At 35.4% G+C, this 20,217-nt stretch overlaps 1 protein-coding gene across 5 annotated transcripts in view; it reads right to left on the reverse strand.

Annotated features, from left to right (window-relative positions):
- The window catches only part of pex5la (peroxisomal biogenesis factor 5-like a), a 63,595-nt gene that overhangs the window by 21,596 nt on the left and 21,782 nt on the right, over positions 1-20,217 (reverse strand). For 4 of the 5 annotated variants that reach the window (XM_043241824.1, XM_043241825.1, XM_043241823.1 and 1 more), the window contains exons 2-3: positions 9,487-9,591; positions 2,744-2,855 (exon numbers count right to left, since the gene is read on the reverse strand). In XM_043241824.1, the coding sequence (XP_043097759.1) occupies positions 2,744-2,855; positions 9,487-9,591 (217 nt within the window). The remainder of the gene's footprint in view (positions 1-2,743; positions 2,856-9,486; positions 9,592-20,217) is intronic. The other variant, XM_043241826.1, reaches the window with a different exon arrangement.

Here is a 20,217-nt window from a genome sequence, read left to right on the forward strand (position 1 = left end):
ATTCAGAGGGAATGCAGGCAGCTTTCTGATTAGGTGAGATTAAAGCATAAAACTTTTAGATGGTTGAACCTCCCTTATACATGAACTTTAGGAACAGATGCTCTGGACATATTCTACAGCTTCTACCACCTTCCTGTTATCCTTCTGGCATCGTAAACCAGGCGGTAGACAAAATATCCATGCAGGTCAGTACTGCAGATGCCAACATTAAAAATGCTTGATCCAAGCCTTGAGGGCTTGACAGCAAATTTCCTGAAATGTAGCACAAGCAACAGAGCTGCCTTTTTCTCTGCTTTGCTTTTGTCTCTGCTGACCACACAAGGAGCAGCCTGGACGTCAGATTACCTCTCAAATTACCTCCCTTAGATATTCTAAGGTCCTTTACTTTAAAACCAGGTTTACAGTGCAATAAACTCAGACGTTAATTGATAACTGGGTCAATGATATATAAGTGTGTGTACAATAAAGAAAAGCAAGAAAAAAAGTTCTAGGAAGTTCTCAGAAAGGCAATCCTTGCACTGATGTTTGTTTTGACATGGTTTTGAAAAACATTTATATATTAAATAATATTTTTTTTCTTTCATCTTGAAGATCTGTTTTTTTTGTAATGTTGACTCATCTATCAAAAATCTCGTCATGAAAATATCAAAAATGTATTATTTAAAATTCAAAAGCTCATTATAAAAACTTGACAAATACGTTAACATGACATCTTGAAATCGTCCCATTTTCCTCTGGTTTTGATGTCAAAATGATAAAGCAAATAAACATTTGCACATAGAATAAGCCTCTGCTAAATGTGATACTGAAACTGTTATAATGAGTAAAAAATATTATTATTATTTAATTCAATGTCTTGCACTTTATTTGTAGACGCTTAAGATGTAACACAGAAATGAAAGTTTTGTGGTTTAATGTACGTCTTGCTTTCAATCTCATATAGGAGTCCTGACGCCTTGATAATACGATAGTCTGAAGATACTGAAACCAAAGCAAGTCGTGATTTTTTTTATTACTAAAATGAAAAATGAATCAAAAGCTCACTCTGGGAATCTGCCAGAGAATGATAATTGAATTCAGAGGCGTTCCTTCTAAAGATTACAGCAGTTCCCATTAAAGACCTGAATATAAATTTCTATAATCAGCTCCATTCCTTTCACAGACAGACACTGCTTAAAAAAGCCTGGTGTTCCTCTAATCATTCAAATTCTTCTTACATTTTTAGTTTAAGAATTTAGTTTAATTAAGCATATAAGTTTACATCCATGTGAATAAACATTAAGGAAAAAAATATTTCGAGTGAAACGAACAAGAAACTATGACTTCAATGCAGTGTTTACTTGGCAGCTGACTCTGGCTTCACATTTCATGTCAGGCATACTCAACTGCACGAAAGATCAATAACTGACGCTTTTACTATTTGTTTGACAGACTGAAAATCATTCATACTGTGAAGTAAGTATTTTGTGACATTTTGATTGCAGAAAGTTCTGCCTGGTAATTTCTGAACCTCGATTCACGTTATGTTCAAAGGCACAGTAATTAACAGACTGCTGCTTTATTACAAGCAATCGAAAGATCCTCCAAACATAATCTGTTGGTAAATAGAATATGCTGTTTTCCACAATCAGAAACAAGAAACTCTATAGGGAGTAGGAGTGGTTGTCTTAATTGCTTTGTGGTGAAGGCAAGTGAGGGTGCGAGTCAAATAAATACAGTTTTAGACGCTCAGCCTCTCAGTGTGAATTTCACGTAATACAGCTGTCATGCAGTAAGAGGCCACTTACGTTCTCGTTTAGTAATGTGTCTGTCTGCTCTGCTAATCAGTGTTGAAGATGTATATTACGCAGATGAGATTTGTGAGGAATTGGGTGAGCAATAATTGGTGTAACCGTTGATATTTGCCATATTACTGTATGTGCGACTCAAAAATATTACGGATTTCTCTTTAATCCTGAATCTTGGTTGGTTTGTTAAAGCAACAGTTTGCATGCCTTTTGTTGCGTTAATTTACTTAATTATGTGAAGTAAATGTAGTATTTTAGTTTAAATCATGCACAAAAACAGTATTTTCTATTAAGATTCTATTAAGTGTTACAGTCTGCTAAATGTATGACTGATTTCTATTGTAGGCCTACACTATCATTCAAAGGCTTGGGTTGGTTGATTTCTAAAACATTTTTGAAAGTCTATCATGCAAAGTCTATAATATAACACTTATTTGATGAGTAATACAGTAAAAAAGCATTTTTAAATGATAAAAAAATACATTTTTTAATTTAATATATTATTACATTTGTGTCACTTCAAAGCTGAATTTTTGATCCTTCATGAATCATTGGAAAATTCTAGCTCAAAAAAAAAACTTTATTATGATAACACAGTTAATAATGGTGGCATGCTTTAATATTTTTTATATTAAAACAGTGGTACAACTATTTCAGGATTCTTTGATGAAAAGAACTGCACTTGTTAAAAAAATACTGCATTTATTGAGCATTTATTATTTATTATAAATCTTTACTATACGTTTTGACAAATTAAATCAATAGTTACAGAATAAAAGCATTAATTTAAATAAACTAAATCTTGTGTGTGTGTGTGTGTGTGTGTGTGTGTGTGTGTGTGTATAATAGTAATTGAAAAGATGTTGAAACATCAGAATTCTAGTATAATAGTACAGTGTAGTGAAGCATAGTACAGAATTGTTGAGGAAGTATGGGAAGGTCAGTATCTGTGGTACCTGCTGTGTTGGAGGTTACTGGGCGGGCAGCTCCATCGCACTTGGTCTCGCAGAGGAAATCATCGATGGAAGGGCTCAGCAAGGGACGGCTCTCTTGTTGCTCACTCACCAGCTGAAAAAAATCAAGTGGAAGAGTGTGATGAGCTCTACATTAATGCACTTGGCCTCCTGTTCTCCTACTGTTTTAGTTGCAGCCAGCCTCCATTGCGTCATGACATCTCTGCATGTGACTGGTAGTCTGGTAGTCACCACCCTTTCAGCTGCTGCCTATTTACAGGACTGAGATGACATTTCTCACCTTGGCCCCCTCTTTGCAAACGTCCCTAGCCTGAGGATGTTTCTCCCTCCTTTTCTCACTTAAACAGAGGGAAAGCCGCCCAGTAAAATCGCAAATAGTATGTGTTGTGCTTGTTTTTCCATTTCAGAGGATGTAATTGTGTACGAAAGTAATTATGACGAGGCGTGAGGCTGTCTTTATAAAGCCCCTCATCGGTGTACTACGTGTACCATGTGACAGAATGTGTGTATGTTCTCTTGAGAGACTGGCATAAAGGTGGCCCTGTGTCTAACAGAATGGAAAAAACACATCAATCATCATCTGGTTGTTCTCATAGTGCTCATTCAAGCATGTCACAGTCTCATCGGGGGAGAGCACTTTTGTGGGCAGTGCATGGCTGTACAGCAAATCTGCATTTTCAGACATAAGTGTCTTTTTAAAATGTAATCCGGAAAAGATTAAAGTGATGCTTGATGCTTAATCTCTGAATAAATTAAATAATTTGTTACTACATTTCACACATATTAATATAAAGAGTAGTGTATTTGTCCATAAGTCCATACAAGACTTTCACTAGAACCTTCTGGACTGAGTTCTAGTTAATTTTGTCTAACAATCTGCTGTATTGTCTAAAAAGGGACCATAGTGACTCAAGAAACCGGCTAATCAATTAACTGTATTTGATGATCTCCATTGTTTCCATCATTTAAGACATAAAAACAGATCACACCAGCTGACATTTTTTAACTGCATATATCTTCAACCCCTTTTATTCGGCTTTGCATACGCGACTAGAAGCATCTAGCTACCAAGCTAACGCTTGCTAATGTGTGAATAAGCAGCTAATTAGAATTGATGCATGTGGACATATTATTTTGCTCAGTTCTTATATCTGATACCTGGGTTTCTGTCTGTAAAAGTGTTTTCAAAAGTTGGAAGGTTATGGTCATATCCACTAGTAACAACAAGCTTGTGGTAAATGTTTGTATTGAGTGCTTTGAAGGTCAATGAAAGTGTCTGTAACCCAAAGTTGCATTGACTCTACACAAATGTACTCAAGAAAACAAATACGCTGCTCTGAAAGTCACCTGAATTTAATACTTTAAAGCTGTTTTTGCGAACAATTTCCCCTGGGTGAGAATCCCCTCTGTGACCCAGTATGGATGAAAGGCTAGAACACCCCCTGGTTTGCATGTTGCTGACATTCGTTTCCTGCAAATAGTGCAAAGATACTTATTACAGGGCTGTGTCATCAGAAAGCTGCTGGTTGTAAAACAGCACACATGCAATCTCCCGTCACGTTCACATATCCTCTATACGAGCTTAACAACAACAGACGTTTCAAGCAACGCTGCTTAAATTAATGGACTGTTGCATGTTTATCATTTAAAGCAAATTGATTAAAAAACTCCGACCTTATCAAGACTAGCTTAATTGAGGGCTGCTGCATTTCCCCTCGAATGTCTTTTTAATTTGTCCGGGGCTTAAATAAGACCACAGAGACAAACGTCCGGCAGGAATTAATTTAGAGATGGGAAAAAAAAACGAATTAATGATAATGAAAAAATGAATTATACTTCTCTAAGCAAAAACTAGCTGTGCTTGACTATTTTCTGGCATGCGTGTTCTACCTTCAAACTGTACTAAGGGTTGCGATCTCCTCGTACAGTAGCTTGACAGAAGCTTTGAAATAAATACTGAATATTCATGAAAACACGAGCAGAGTATGTTGGCCAGAGCGCTTGGGAGAACGTTCCTGTTGTGAGAGTCTGTGCCAGAACGCTGACCCAGCAGTCTTAATTGGGTTGCACAGACATCTCTGGCTCTGCTCGTGTCAGGGAGGAGATTTATTCCTTTGCTGGCTGGAATGTCTGATCTTACCCAGGCTGAACTCCTGCTGTTACAACACCTTGTGCATTTTTGATGGAAGTCAAGAAATGATGGCACTCCGTCTTCAAGCTGTGGTCTTTGCCTAGCATCTTTCTTTCGCAATTGATAGAGAAAAAACCTACGCAGAAACACAAGATTTGCTGATCGGCAATCATTTGAAGTGTCAGGCTGGGTGATGTAATAGCATCTTCCGTCCGGATGTTATATTATACGGGCACATTAGATTTGGGGCTCACTTTTAATTTGCCCCTCTCAGTCTTGTTAGAAAAGCTTAACTTCCTCCCTCATGAACGCCAGCAGAACAAGGGCCATAATGAGATAGGGAGACTTATTTTGGAAATATTTTGGGCTCTTCTGTTTAATTAGATTCCCCGGTATTCAGTTTAAAAGAGTTTTTCACTTTAGGCGCAAATGGGTTGCTGACATTAATAGGAATTATTAAGGGGACAAAACTCATTCTTGTAATTAGAGCAGATAACTGCAGTCACGTTGCAGAAAAGTTGGACTTTTTTATTAAGATTTCAATGAAAGGCAGGTTTTACCTGGCCGTTCTGTCTGAGGTAAAAATTGGTCTGTTTTCTGTTGAAGGTGCGTTTAGTAGTTCGGTGCTAATTGAAAACGTTATACACATTAGAAAATAAATTGTTTCTGTGAAAAAGTTATCTGAAGTCTGTACTCATTAAAGTTTTCTATAAAAATAGTTTTAATTATGTACAAACACTGGCTTGCCAGTGACTCATTGGCTGCCTCCTCTGAAGATACGCCAGTAGCGTAATGTTGTTTATTAAATCGAAAAGCTAAAATTAGACAGTTATTGTTACATTTTATTGTGTATATAACAATTTTAACTGTACTGATTATATGAGCTATAGATTAAATAAAGGTATCAAGCCAGAAGACAGAAAGACCAACAAAGACACAAATGAGAGGAAACATCGTAACAGCAAAACAAGATGGAAAGATTTGATGCTGAAGAAAATAAATAGTGATGCTAAAGTTGCTCATTTTTGTCGGAAATTAAAAATAATTAATTATTGTTTAAACTGCCCTCTAAACTTTACTGGTATGGAGTTCTTAGAAGTAGTGTTCTAGTGTTTTGAACAAATTGGTTGAATGGATGATTCAATGGCTCTGAAAGACTGTCACCACCTACTGGTGTAACGAAAATCTGCAGAAATAAAGTTTAACATTGCTGCATAGGGTTTACTTAACTCCAATAAAACATTTTTTAAATGAATCTTTTAAGAGTATTCTCTGTTCACGAAGATCTTTAGTCATGTTTTTGCTTTTTTTGGGAATGCCCCTCTCTCTCACCTTTTTGAACAGGACCTATCATATTTTTGGGTACTGAGATATGTTTGACGCCTTTTTCATGAATGACTTTTGGGATCTCACCTTGTCAGTCCAACAAAGATGCTTGCTGTTAGCTGTTCTCACAGCAGAAAAAAAAATGCTTGTCAACCACTGGAATCCTCCTCAAACAATGGACAGTTATTGTATTGTTTTATTTATTTATTAAAGTCTGCCAGGGGTGGGACTGGTTTGGGGGTGGCTTCTAAATTTGCACAGTTGCATTTGTATGATATTACTGTTATAAAAGAAGAAATTCAATAAAAAGTAAAAAAAAAAAAAAAAGAAATAGTAACTGAATAGTAATAATAACCAATAGAAGAATGATGCCTCTGCCTCCTTTTGTTGTTTTTTATTTAATTTAAACCCTCCTGCTGTATTGAAAACATTTTAATATTTCTGTGCACATTTTGAACTCATATTCCCATTAAAAATGAGTATGCGTATTTCTCTGTAATCTGTTCCTCTTAATTTGAAGGAATCCATGCATTAACAATTGTCCCTCAGAAGATACAACATAAAAGCATTGTTAAGTAAAAGAATACACTGAGTCACGCGGCTCATAACTATAAATTATATTACATTATATTCAGCCAAGACTTGAACATCAAGGTCACATAGTTTGGTTTTAATTAGGATTTGATTATTCATGTAGTGCATAATGTACTATTCTGAGATTCACTGTGCTTCTGATGTCCCATCCTCTTTAGGCATTTATAGTAGCTACATTTAGCCCTGTGAATGCTGATTACCCTTTCAAGACACTGCAAATTGTACAGTAATTGTATAGCAGAATAAACTTACTGATTGAATATGTGCGAACAAATAATGGTGATGGACTTCTCAGGGATTCTTTTATCTATAAGAAAAGGAATGTTCTTCAGTTGTTCTCAGCTAAGCTTTATCGCAACACAAGCATTTTGTACCTCCTCACTTTTGTCTTTGTGCTTGAGCCCGAGGGCAAATCCTGAATTATGTCATGGAAAACTTCAACTAATTGTGTCATATGGGTTTAGCTCCTGGTGACAACTCCAAGATATTGTTGTCAAGGGAACCTGGAACCAGTTTAGCTAGCGGGAGTCTTAAGGGGGAGAGTTAGGGAGAGAGGTATAAGCTCATGTGAGGCAATTATTAGTGTTATAAATAACAGCACGAACATACACTGCATTATGTATGAAGAAATGAGTTTCAGAGGTAGAGTAGTTTGCAGGAAAAGCCAGATACCTTGTTGATGACCACTATTTTATCCTGAGTGCTAAATCGTGTGTGTGAGGTGTCGGTACAATTAACTGCATAATTGATATGATATCTGAACCAGTGTTTACGCAACACAGGCAAGTTAAATATTGAAAAAACAATCAGAAGTGCAAATAAGAACACCTGGTTCTCGCAATGACTAAGTGTTTTCAGTCATGTTACAAAAGCTGCTTCTTATATGTCATTCATGCAGTGTCTCTGGCTAATTATACAATCCTTTTCTTCACATAAAAAGTTTATCCGTTAAGTCCTGCAATTCACTTGAAGTGACAGCAGGTGTTTAAATATCCACAATTTTAAATTGTTCAGGGACACAGAGACTAAAGTAATTTCTCTACTGAACGTTATTCAGACTTTCTATAAATATCCTTATATATATATATATATATATATATATATATATATATATATATATATATATATATATATATATATAATATAATCTACCCTAATTGAATGACAACTAAAGTTTATCAGTGAATCAGCTTATCATTTGGATCGTTAGTTGTTTTACAAGACAGATTCCACATTGTGGTAAACAGGGCCGTATTGATCTGATAACACTTTAGCATCAGTATTGACGAGACCTTACACAGGAGGAATGGTGCTGTGCTTCACATACCATGTTCGATCTCACCTGATTTGAAAATGAAATAACCTTCACGCTATTATGGACAAAGCGAAGGAGTGCAGTCGGCTTCAGGTCACTGGTCTATTGATTGTCAACTGATTACAAAACTAACCACTAAATGCTTTGCAAAAGCATATTTGAATCATCTGTCATTTAGTGACAGGTGGAGGAAAAGTGGAGCGCTACAAAAGCTTAGTGTAATGCAATTACTATTGAATGGCATCAATGCAACTCACAGACTTGAACTACGCAGACTATAGATTTTCACGTACACACAACTATAAGGATTTAAACACAGAATGAGCCACAGACCACACACGCAACAACAAGATGAGCTAAAAAACTGTGTCAGCAGCTTTGTAAAAGCAAGGAAATAACATCAAATAAATTAGTTTTTGCTCTCATATCATGTAGTTTGATGCAACACCATTCAAATATTTAAAATAATTTTAACTGGCAATTCCAAATTCATTTGTGTAATAAATTACGAATAAAAATAGACACACAAAAACATAATTTAGATTATTTTGATGATTGTGATGTGTCTGTAACATTATAAATAAAATATGAAAAATGAATTTTTTGACATTTATGTTGGTGATTTAATTAAATAATTAAATAATTTATTTCTAAATAAATATATACATTTTAAATTGTTAAAATTACCAAAATAACTAAAACTAACATACATGTTATTTATACTAAAACTAAAGTAATAATCGTAATTACAAAACCTTAAAATCCAAACAGAAAAAAATAACAATTCAACATATGAATAAAAAAATGATATCTTATTTGTCCTAAGATAACCTAGCTGATAACCTTAAATGATATACTACTGATATATTGTACATTGCTGCATAAAATATGTGTAAATCTGTGTTAAATATATATAATTTCTGAAGTTTATTACAATTTAGAAGCATGATGTGAAGTGTTTCCACGGCTTGCAATCTATATTCTGGCTATGGCAAAAAAAAATCCTAGACCCTGATTAAACCTAAAGCTAAGATTTAACCGTGTGTCTCATGTGTGCATCTGAAATGCTCGTTTCTATTGTCCCCGTTCTATTTCCTGTGACAAGCCTTGCCTGATGTGAAAAGCTCAATTTTATACCCCACAGAGCTGCTCTGAATGAAATAAAAAGCCTGTGTTAGCTGTTGTGCTGTCAGTTAGAAACGATGATGAGAGAGACACAGTGTGATTTTTAGTTTCGACAGGCTAAAAAGTGGAGGTTAGACATGTGATGGTCAAAGCCTTGCCATTGGTTATCATTCCCATGCAGCGAGAACGGATGTGCTGTTCGACTCTGGCGGTAGCTGCAGTAGTTCTGCCCACCTTGTTTGTCACCGTGAGGAGGGGCTTGCCTTCTGAGGACGCCTTATTGGGTATCTCCTTCAGGACCATGGCAACGGTCTTATCTGCAGCCCTAGAGTCTTTCCCCTACAACAGTGAAATCAACAATGACTTGTGTCAGGACAGAATATTTAGGTATTCCAAGTATTATTCGTCCTATACGGTGCTTAAAGGCTCAATGATTTATATGCTATAAGATTAGTATGATCACACTGAGCGTCAACAACACACAGCAAAAATGAAACACTGCCCGAAGCCACACATGGAAACAGCTGTATGGAGTATCAACATATTCTTTCATATCACCCTCGGTTTTACTTTGCGTGATGAAGTGCCGTATCACAAAGAGGCCACCGCAGTCATGCGAGCGATAGGGCGGCTGTCGTCAACTGCTTTTATCTGTGCTACAGAGACAGAGATGTATGGCTAGTCTGAACAGTCTGTCATCTGAGGATTCAACCCCTTGGGAAGACAGCATCCTATTGCTCCGAGACCAAGTTATATAACGGGTTAATTTAAATTGGCAGGCTCTATCTAGTCAGCTTGGCTCAACACTCGGTGAATGCAGTGTTCTGAGAAATTACACTTATATTAAATTCTCTGATATACTAAAAAGAAAACTAAAAGCGTGGTTAAAGTATCTGCTGTTTCTGTCCTTAAGGCCTAAAACTAGTTTTGACAAACCAACGGTCAAAGTTTGTGTTGACAAATTTAGCTTTTAGTTTATTAAAAAATTACAAATCTTAATGTAATTGTAGTAATAAAAAAAACAGTATCAGTTACAAAATGTATTGAACATTTTTATTTGTATACTTTTATGTTGTGTGCACTCGTAAAAACATAATTATCAGCCAAACATCCTTTGCTTAAGTCAGATTCATTCAGTTTGTCTCGACAAATGTAACTTTTTCTATTTAATTAAAAAATTGCAAATACAAATTCTAATTAAAAATACAGTAAAAATGACTCATTTTAAAATATATTTTTAATTATGCTTATTTACATTCAAATTTCAATTCACAAATATAGTGTGCCATAGTGAAAATATAATGATCTACATAACATCCATTACTTTTTTTTTTTTTTATCTTTGACAGTTTTGCCTTTAATCTGATTGGACAGTAATGACATCCATCAACCCATCCATCAATTATCCTGAAAAAATGACAGATTATATTTACGTTACTTATTTACATTAAATTGAAATTGTAGATACTGACTGCCTCAATAAAAACTAAAATAATGCCAAAACATATGCATATATGTATATTTTTCTATTACTTTGTCTATCTATTTTTTTACCATCCAGTCATTCTTTTTGTAAGGCATTGAGGGTTTTTGAACTTTCCCCCAAAAAACTTTCAGATCTGTAAAGCTAACGTTTAAAGTTTAATCAATGAATTGTCCTTCAACTGCTTTACATTCAGTTTTATACTTCAGATACGGACTGCCTTCATAAAAACTTAATCAGTGGTGAAACATCTATTGCTAAAGTCTTGTGCATGGCTGAGAAATAAAATTCTGATCTGGCCATATTTATCTAGCAGTTTGAACAGTCAATCTTGACCAAAGCACCATCCACTTCTGTATTTCAAATTCTAGTTCAGTGTGGTGACTCCAGCATTAGATTGCATACAGATAAAATAATGCATCTTTGCAAAATCTTGTTGAAAAAAACCCCACACAATTTACACCTTAAAACTTTCCAGCCATCTCTTTTCGATAAAATGTATTCCCTGACGGTCTAATCTAGCATGGCTCTGCCATTAGAGATAAGAAAAGTAATCTCTCTCTCTGAATCACACTGTCGTCATCCTTAAAACGAGAAGTGCTCAATTCATTCACTCTACCCTGTGATTGTGTCTTAGTGGTCTAGTGCCATTGTGTGTACGTGACCTGAGAGACATCTCTCCAGAGAACTTAATGCTATTAATGGAGACCAAGAACAGCGTCTGCAGACCAACTCCTCCATCTTAGTAGACTGATATAAAGTGCAAGTGTTTTTTAATTAAAAATGCAAGCAGTCCTTACAAGCGCAAGAGTCTTCTCTACATCATACTTTCTCTTCTTCATCTGGCTTTGTCTTGTTGCCCACAATAAATGTTCTGTTTGCGGTCTAAGAGACCCCAAAGCTCAAAAAAAATGTTTAATAGATCAAAAGCTTAACATTGCATCAGACAGATACTAAAATATCTTCTTATTCTGAGAAGTGATTATAGGCACTATTATTTATTTCAATAATACACTTCAATAGTCCTCTATAAAAAAAAAAAAATATTACATTAATTAAGTCTGGGGTCTCGGGGCTCATTATTTGTGAAACAAGTATGCAAATAAGCTGTAGAAGTAAACTGGTAGGGAGTGAAAAGCTTCTACTATCTCATTTTGTGATGTAAATAATCTCACAAGTGCCTGGTATCAGCTGGTATCAGTGGTGCTGAACTAATAGATTCTGGGATGAGTACAAATACATCTTATACTGCTACATTGTAACACTTTCTTTAAAAAAAAAAAAAAAGGATATTAATTAATTAATTACAATCTTTAACTGTAATAATCTCACGTTTTTAGGCCAATATCTAAATTAAAATCTCCTATACACATTTCCAAATTGTTTCACAAATTTCTCAATCATTTGTGCTTATCTTACAGTGCTTGTGTTCACTTAATATATATGAATATAAAGTTAAAAAATATGTATTTAGGAATTTTTTTGTTGTTGTGTGATGTGTTGCAAGAATTTCAGCAGTTTAAATCGATAAGTTGGAATTTAAAAGTTGAAATCAGACGAGGACTTTATGGAACTGCAGTTCAAAGAAACGCAATACAGTTGCACAGCAGGAGGAATTTCATTAGTCCAAAACAAGTTTTGCAACAAAAAAAATAATGTTTAATAAGGTTTCCATGTTGTAAGCCGCTTAATGTTGTTTGGCTCCATTTTGAAGATTTAGGGATATTAGAGCATTCAGGGAAATTAAGTGTTCATCCATGGTGGTCTAGAAAATAAATATAAATTCTGCATCATTTTAAAACCTGGAACTAAATTTAAAAGGCATCCTTGTGTAAAATCTAAATCTTAGACGAGCCAGTGAACTGCTGGAGAACTGGAGCCTGCACCCTGCATAGTCTTTTGATTATGTAAGAGTAGCGTGGATAATGCATGGCTGTTTGATGCATCTTTAGTTGGGCTCCTGGCAGGGCTCTGTCCATTTGCTGGATCTGCCCCCAGATTCAAAGAGAACAGTCATGTCGAATAGCTTTGACTGCCCACAAATTAAGAATCATCTGGACTCAGGTCCAATAGCCATTATGTGTGAACAAAACACAGTGCTAACTCTAATAGGTCATGTCTGTAACAAAAATAAACTCTCTTCATGAAATAAGGATGGTGGGAGACATCCTGAGGGACCCGCTAATGTGGATACCATTGAATATATATATGCATATGAAATGAATAAATCTAATAAATCTAGAGACAGATCAATAAATCATAAAATCTATAAATAAGCCTTAGGATTAGTAAATGGTACAACATGTCTTACTCGTTATCATGATCCCGATGGATTCATTGATTGTAATATAACAAAAAAAGGTTCCTCATTTCAGAGTTTGATATTTAGTTATCATGCTTAAAGGAACACTCCACGGTTTTTTTTTTTTTGGAAATAGCCTCATTCTCCAACTCCCCCAAAGTTAAAAAGTTGAGTTTTACTGTTTTACTGTGGAATCTATTCGGCCTGATCTTATATGTATTTAAAAAGGGAAAAAAATGTGAAACTCTTTGGTAATTTTTGAACACGATGCTACCGGTCTAATTGGATTCAATGATCTATGCTAAGCTATGCTAAAAGTGCTATCACCAGACACAGAGATAATAGATTCCCAGCTTAATAGATTCCAAAATGGTAAATTTCAACTTATTAACTAATGGGGTATGTTGGAGAATGAGCTTCCAAAATACGTGGACTGTTCCTTTAATGGTTGTTTAATTTAATTGTAATATTTTGGACATTTTACATGATTTAATTATGATATTTTGAAATTGTACATGATGGAACACTTTGAAAACAAAACTACTACAACTTTCCACATAATTTATCAAATCAGATTACATGGTAAAAAGAAATTCAAAGCTTCAAATAAATAAAGATGGATGTTTTATAATATAATTTTAGCCTTTAACTTTTTAACAGTTTCATGTGTAATTCAATGTCTTACATGCTGTTTCTATTAATAATAAACTATTTCTGAAATACAGCAGTGATTTCTTAGTGAAAACTGTTGCAATGTTTTTTTCCCCATTGTACTTAAAATTGTACTCCATAAATGATGCCACCTGCTAGAGGATTAAAATGATTAGAAGAAAATAATTAATTACCATTTTAAAAAATGTACAACTGACTTTTGCTTATCAGTATGGAAATTGAAATCAAAACATGTTTGTGTGGTACTTTTCAATTACATAAAGTGGAAAAATATAGTGTAAAATAAATGCAAACATCTTTAAAATATTGAATTAAAAAAAATCTAAAGGTATATTTTAAATCTTGTTTAAATATTATGTGCACTTAATTGAGATATTGTGACACAAGAAAACAAATGTGATTTTCTTATAAATATTCAGAGTTATATCTGTAGTAGGGAGATTATTAGTTAAGAAATGCAGAGGTGAACCTTGCATGACCAAACCACCACTGTGGAAAACCATGTCCTCAGGGCAGCTCAACATCGCTGAATCTGATTCATAGCCTGCCTGCCACTTTTAAATGTTTATGACTGATGTCTCAGCAGAGGTCTCAATCTCTCAGAGCTAGAACTGCCTTGACAGTATCCGAGGTGCTTCTCGTGTATTTATATTACCCACTACGTCCTAATACAAACCGCTGCCCCCAACATGCCTTCAGTGCTCTGAAGTCACAGCTGGCTCTAACAAAGGGTATTAAAGTGAAGTGCTGTGAGAGATTGCATGTCATGTTTTATAAATATAAACAATTCTTCAATGTGGTCATTTATGCCAATTTGCAGCTGCAGCAGTACGTCATGCTGCACATAGAATTATGCCCTAAATATGCGGCGGACTCCCGCTCATTTAATGATTTTAATTTTCTCCCTGTGCTGGGAGCACTTTGGGCTGCTGATCTAATTACAGCGTTTCGGGGACTAAACAGAGATGGAATACATTCTTCTGCTAATCTGGGATAATTTCTGCCCAATTTACGCAGAGATATAGATTACTACACCTGGAAAGTTTCAGATATGGAAGGTTGAAAAGCATCACTGATTACGTTAATTTTGATACTAATCAATCTAAGCAAAGGCTCATTTCATTAGTATGTTAAAATTATTATCATTATTCTGTTCTTTTTTTCATCATATATAACTCTATGATTCTCGACAGAAAGCTGTGGTTGGAAATCATTGTTCTTTAGCCTATTGTCAGCACTATGGACCTGTCTGTGTGTGTTTTGCTCCCTGTGGCCCAGTTTCTTCCTAATGTTGATTGTTAATTTGATTCCAGGTGTGTCTCCTTAGTTCCCTCTTTTTCTTGCCTTTATAAGCCCCTGTCCTTTCAGTTCTAGTTTGTCTGGTCTACATGTCGTCTGCACGTGCTCTCTCCCTATTGTAAATTTTCCCATGTTTCCTGGATTATAGTCTGTTGTTTGCACTGCATGAAGTCTGACAGAAGTCTCTTTTTCTGTATAGTAGGGAAAATGGCATACTTGGACAATAGGAGTAAATGTACAATTCCTTCAATTTTAAATCAGCATTTTTTAACAAATCGGTTAAATAAATGAATCGATTCACTCACAGACAGTTACTTGATGGCGCCGACTGGGGTAACGGAAAATCTGTAGAAATGCTTTTCAGATTAACAGCAGATCAGAACAAATCTATTTGATTTAAGGCAAACATGCAGAACAAATTTTGTTGTCAGACATCCCCAACAATCAACTGATATGCAACGTCCAAGATCTGACCATCAGACATTCCAGCTCACACTGAGTTTCCTTGCTGAAGGAAGAAACAGAGTTCCCTGCAATCAGCGGGCATCTAGATGTCCTTGCACTGACGCTGGTTGTGGTCGGTAAAGTGTTTTTTCAACTGGCTTTGCTGCCTCAAGCCATCCTCACGTATCTGACTCACCGAATCCTTGTTATGTGGCATCATTGTCCATTCCATGAGTCCCTTTGGACTTTATTTTATTGTACAGCACAAATAATCTTGATAATGAGCTATTCGCTACTGCAGCGGAGACACCATTGCCACTCACATAACCAAGGAAGAACAATTTAAAGGTCAGGTTTTGTGTAAAAGCTTTCTTCCTCATTTTCTTTTGTTCTTCTGCGACATGTTAAATGCTAATGCTAAACTCTAAGAGCCCCTGCAGAGCTCTTTAAGGTGCACAAAAGGACCTTCAACATCTGAAGGTGGAGTTAAGAAGAATACAGTCAGCCAATTAAAGTCTTGTTAACTGGAAGTAGAAATTCTAATTATTTTTCCCTTCAGCACATTATATGAAATCAGCAACTTAGATTTTAAATGGCATACATAATGTCAATTTTTGTTCCCAAGTAAAATTTTAAATGATCATCATCATCGTCCTAAACAAATTGGGCATCTTACCCCATCCTCATCTACGTTGGTCAGTTTTTGACGTCATTGCAGAGAAGGCTCTGTATTACTTTTAGCGACGTCACTGATGCCCTTGAGACTCGTTATGGCTGTAGGATTTTAATAATTGCTGGGTGATGTGAATATGAAGTAATTTAGTTTCATCTCTGTGCTTTGATTTGTGTATGGAGATATATAAGACTGCGTTTTTTTTAATTACCCATGTTGATAGCTCTAGAGCGAATTCATGTGCCATCTTATCAAGAAATGAAATGAGAGCATTGAAAATATTACATGGAGGAATAATTATGGTGACACAAACAAATTTACCAACACAGAATGATAAACAACGTGCAGAAGGGAACCAATCTATTTATGTGAAATAATTGGTTCATGCCTCAGCATGCAAAAACGACGGCAAGGCGAGAAAGAGAGAAAGGTAAAGGGAGATTGCATTGCGTTGCATTGCCGCTTGCCTGAGGTGGGGATGCATGTTTGTATATGTTACACGAAACCGCAAGGACGTTCAATTCAGCAAGAGTGCAAATGTTCAGATAAAATGCACTACAGCTGATGGTAAAGGAGAATATACATTACTGAAAATCAGTAACTGACCCCTAAAAAGAAATACTATACAAAGCTATCAAAACCACACACTTCCTATCTAAATGTATCGGTATAAATCAAAGGGACCACTTATTTCAGGGTGACCTGATCATCTTTTTATGATTTGTTGTTGGCTGTTTAATGAGAATATAATGACTGGGCGGAAAGCTGGTAATGAGCCGACACCCTATACATGCATGACCAATTTTTGGTCATCAGAACCCTTAAGAATGTATTTTGGGACTTTGAGAATGCCCTGCTCAGTCTGTTGTTTCCAAATCCCTTGTTCTGTAGCAGCAAAGCCTATTATCGCCATTATTTAGCCAGCCCAAGTCTTAAGGTCTCCAATTAATGGGTGTCCTAACTTTCTCCTCTGGCTTTTGGGGGGCTGCGTCACTGGGATTGTCTTAAGACAAATCTTCTTTGGTCTCTAAGGAAAAGAGCTCTTCTGGATAGGACAGCTTTCCCTATATATGCGACCCGAGGTCAGAATGTTTCACGTATATACTGTGTCCCACGAGACCAATTTTTTGCTGGATCGCAAAGGTGTGAAGCTATAGGATTATGAAATGGCCATGGGATGAGACTGAGGATCTCATAGATTTTTGGATGCTCTTGATCGTCTAAATTCAAAAAAAATTCTTGAACAGACCAGACAATCCTAACAATTTTCACCTTACATCAGGGATATGAACAAAAATTCCACATCCAAAAGATTGTTTCTATTTGAATATATAGTTTCAGAGTTTAGGGCAGATGAGGTGCAAAATTGTTCTGCAATCATTTAGAATTGATATTACTTTTTTGTCCACACTTAATAGCAAAATGTTAGGTCAAAGTCGGAGGCATTAAGACGCATATTCTTTTTAACACTGCTTGTTTTGTCAAGTAACATACATTTTAAGTGGATATTTGTGTGTATGTGTGTTTATAGGTCAGTTTTGTTTATGGAGACCAAGTGTCCCCATAAGGACAGTAAAGCACGAAATCACCTTTGGTAATTCCAGCCAATGGCCCCCATGAGGAAATTGGCTTAATTAAACGTAATAAACATCTTAATGAAACCTAAAAGTGCAGAAAGGTTAGGATTAGGGACATGTCCTAAAAGTTTAAGTTAGGATAGAAAACATATCATTAGTCAATGGAAAGTCCCCAACATGATAGTAAATCAATATATGTGTGTGTGTGTGTGTGTGTGTGTGTGTGTGTGCACCTTAGGTTGTCCAGGAGGACTGCCACTACCATGAATCACTAAGAATAGCATCTGCTAAATGAAAACTTTCTATTTATGATCACTCTGTTTTTACGTACTGTATAGAGATGGAAACTAGCAAAATTGCTATTCCCCTTCTTTATAAAAGTGGTAACCCGCAAATGGTGCCATATAAGAATTATTTTATTTTAAAGAAAAAAAATAAATAATGTAGGTTCATTTAATCACATCAAATATAAAGGTTGACTTTATAAAATATTACCACATTTTTATGTTAATGATTTTACTGTCTATAAACTAGGATTAAACAAACATATTGACCTTTTTTCTCCCTCTTGCGCACATTTTCTACATTTTTCCTCTTTTTTTACTTTACACATAAATCCAACAATTGCGCACACAAAGTATAAAATGACTCATATCTCTTTAAAAATGAAGCACTCAAAATATCACAAACACATCTCAAAAGCAAATATTTACAAACACATTTGCCATAATATTAATTCCTGTTAGATTTTCATGTATTACACATAGAATTGTGTGCTGTCCTTTGAAAAAAGTGTTTTATGAAATTTAAAAACTGAGTCAACGGCCAAGAATGGTTTTGAAGATTTGGTATATGGTGTGTGTGTGTGTGTGTGTGTGCTTCTGTGTACTGTTTGGAGGAACATAAAGCCAAAAGCTTCTGAGCTACTAGTAATCTAGTCTCTGGATTTGACAACTGATGTTGGCTGGCACTGCCATGTGTCTGTTCTGAGCGGGAACAGCTTACACAAATGTTTTCTTGCTGCTGACAACACTTAAATAACTGGGATGGGATTCTGTTATTAGAAATGGGATTTTGCGGTGTAATCATTTCCAGCGGTTAGGGAGACCTCTATCAATTACATTCAGCATTAGATTTTTACATTTACATTTTACACTTTGTGCTTTCTCCAGTGATTTTTGTAAGCTGTTAATATCAGAGTTTTTCTCTCTTTTTTTTGCAACAATAAATCCCAAGCAACTGTTTTCATTAAGCATTAAATGTGCTTTTTATTCACAGAGCCCCCATATTTTCAATGCAATTACAACAAAAGGAACTAGGCAAAGGTTGTGAGGGACGTTTAAATTCAAATACAAACCAAGCTTTAGTGAAAAGAAAATTGTATATATGAACCACAGGTCTAACAATGTAAGAATATGTATAAAGAATGTGTCCCTGAGCGACATGATTCATGCTTCCTCATCCACATTTCCATTCACGGATCTTCATGTATAGCTTGTCATTCTGAGTCAGTCTTTATCCTTTATCCATCTGTTTAGGCCTCCATCCTGTCTCCGCTTTTTTATGTGTGTGCTCTTCAGAAAAAGCAAGTTAGGGCATTCTAGGGTGCGGTGGCACCAAATTACCTTACGAGTGTTATGTTTCCTTTCCGGCAACGTAGAGATCAATGAATCATTCCAATTTTGATCTTGCTTCTCATGTATCACTGCAAGACAACAAAACAGTCTTCCGAGTCTTTCTGATGATGTTCATGAATCATCTTTTTCATGAGAAACCTACAGCTGCTTGACAGCTGAAGTGTTAAATTTTTTGATGTTAAAATACTCTTCGTATTCTTGCTTAATATGTAGAGAACTATAAATAATCCTTTTGTAGTACGATTTCCCTTAAAAATATCTCTGTGCTGTGGTGCTAACAAAATGCATTGATTTTCAAGTGATCTCAATAGAAATTTCTCACAAGAAAGAATGAAAGCGTGTCTTAAACCATTTAATCAGGAACCATTTAACCATCCCTTGAGTTACCTGGCAATGAAATTGACCACGTGTTCAGAATCTCAAGCGTCCTTCTATGTCGCACACTGATTTGAAAGTGGTCTATTGATAGGCAGGTTGGGTGAGACATATCAAAGCAAAAAATACAAAAATATTTTTATATATTTTAAAATTCAACTTATTACTTTGATGGCAAAGCAGAATTTCAGCAGGCATTATTCCAGTATCACATGATCCTTGAAAAATAATTCTAATATGTCAATTTGGTGCTCAGCATACATTTCTTTACCAGTGTTGTCTTTATTGTCATCTTTGATCCATGTAATGCACAAATGCTGAGTAAAAGTATTCATTATTTTTATTTTATTTTATACAAGTACTGTCATGAAACTCGGTGGTGCAGAATGGGTTTTTAATGCACAATCATAGTATTCACAGCATTAAACTACTTGGCACAAGCTTATTGGTTCATGTTGTGTATGCAACAAATAAACTTGCTGCTTTCACTTTAAATTGTTGGT

This window comes from Puntigrus tetrazona, chromosome 6, assembly GCF_018831695.1.
Source record: "Puntigrus tetrazona isolate hp1 chromosome 6, ASM1883169v1, whole genome shotgun sequence".
Taxonomy (NCBI): Eukaryota; Metazoa; Chordata; class Actinopteri; order Cypriniformes; family Cyprinidae; genus Puntigrus; species Puntigrus tetrazona.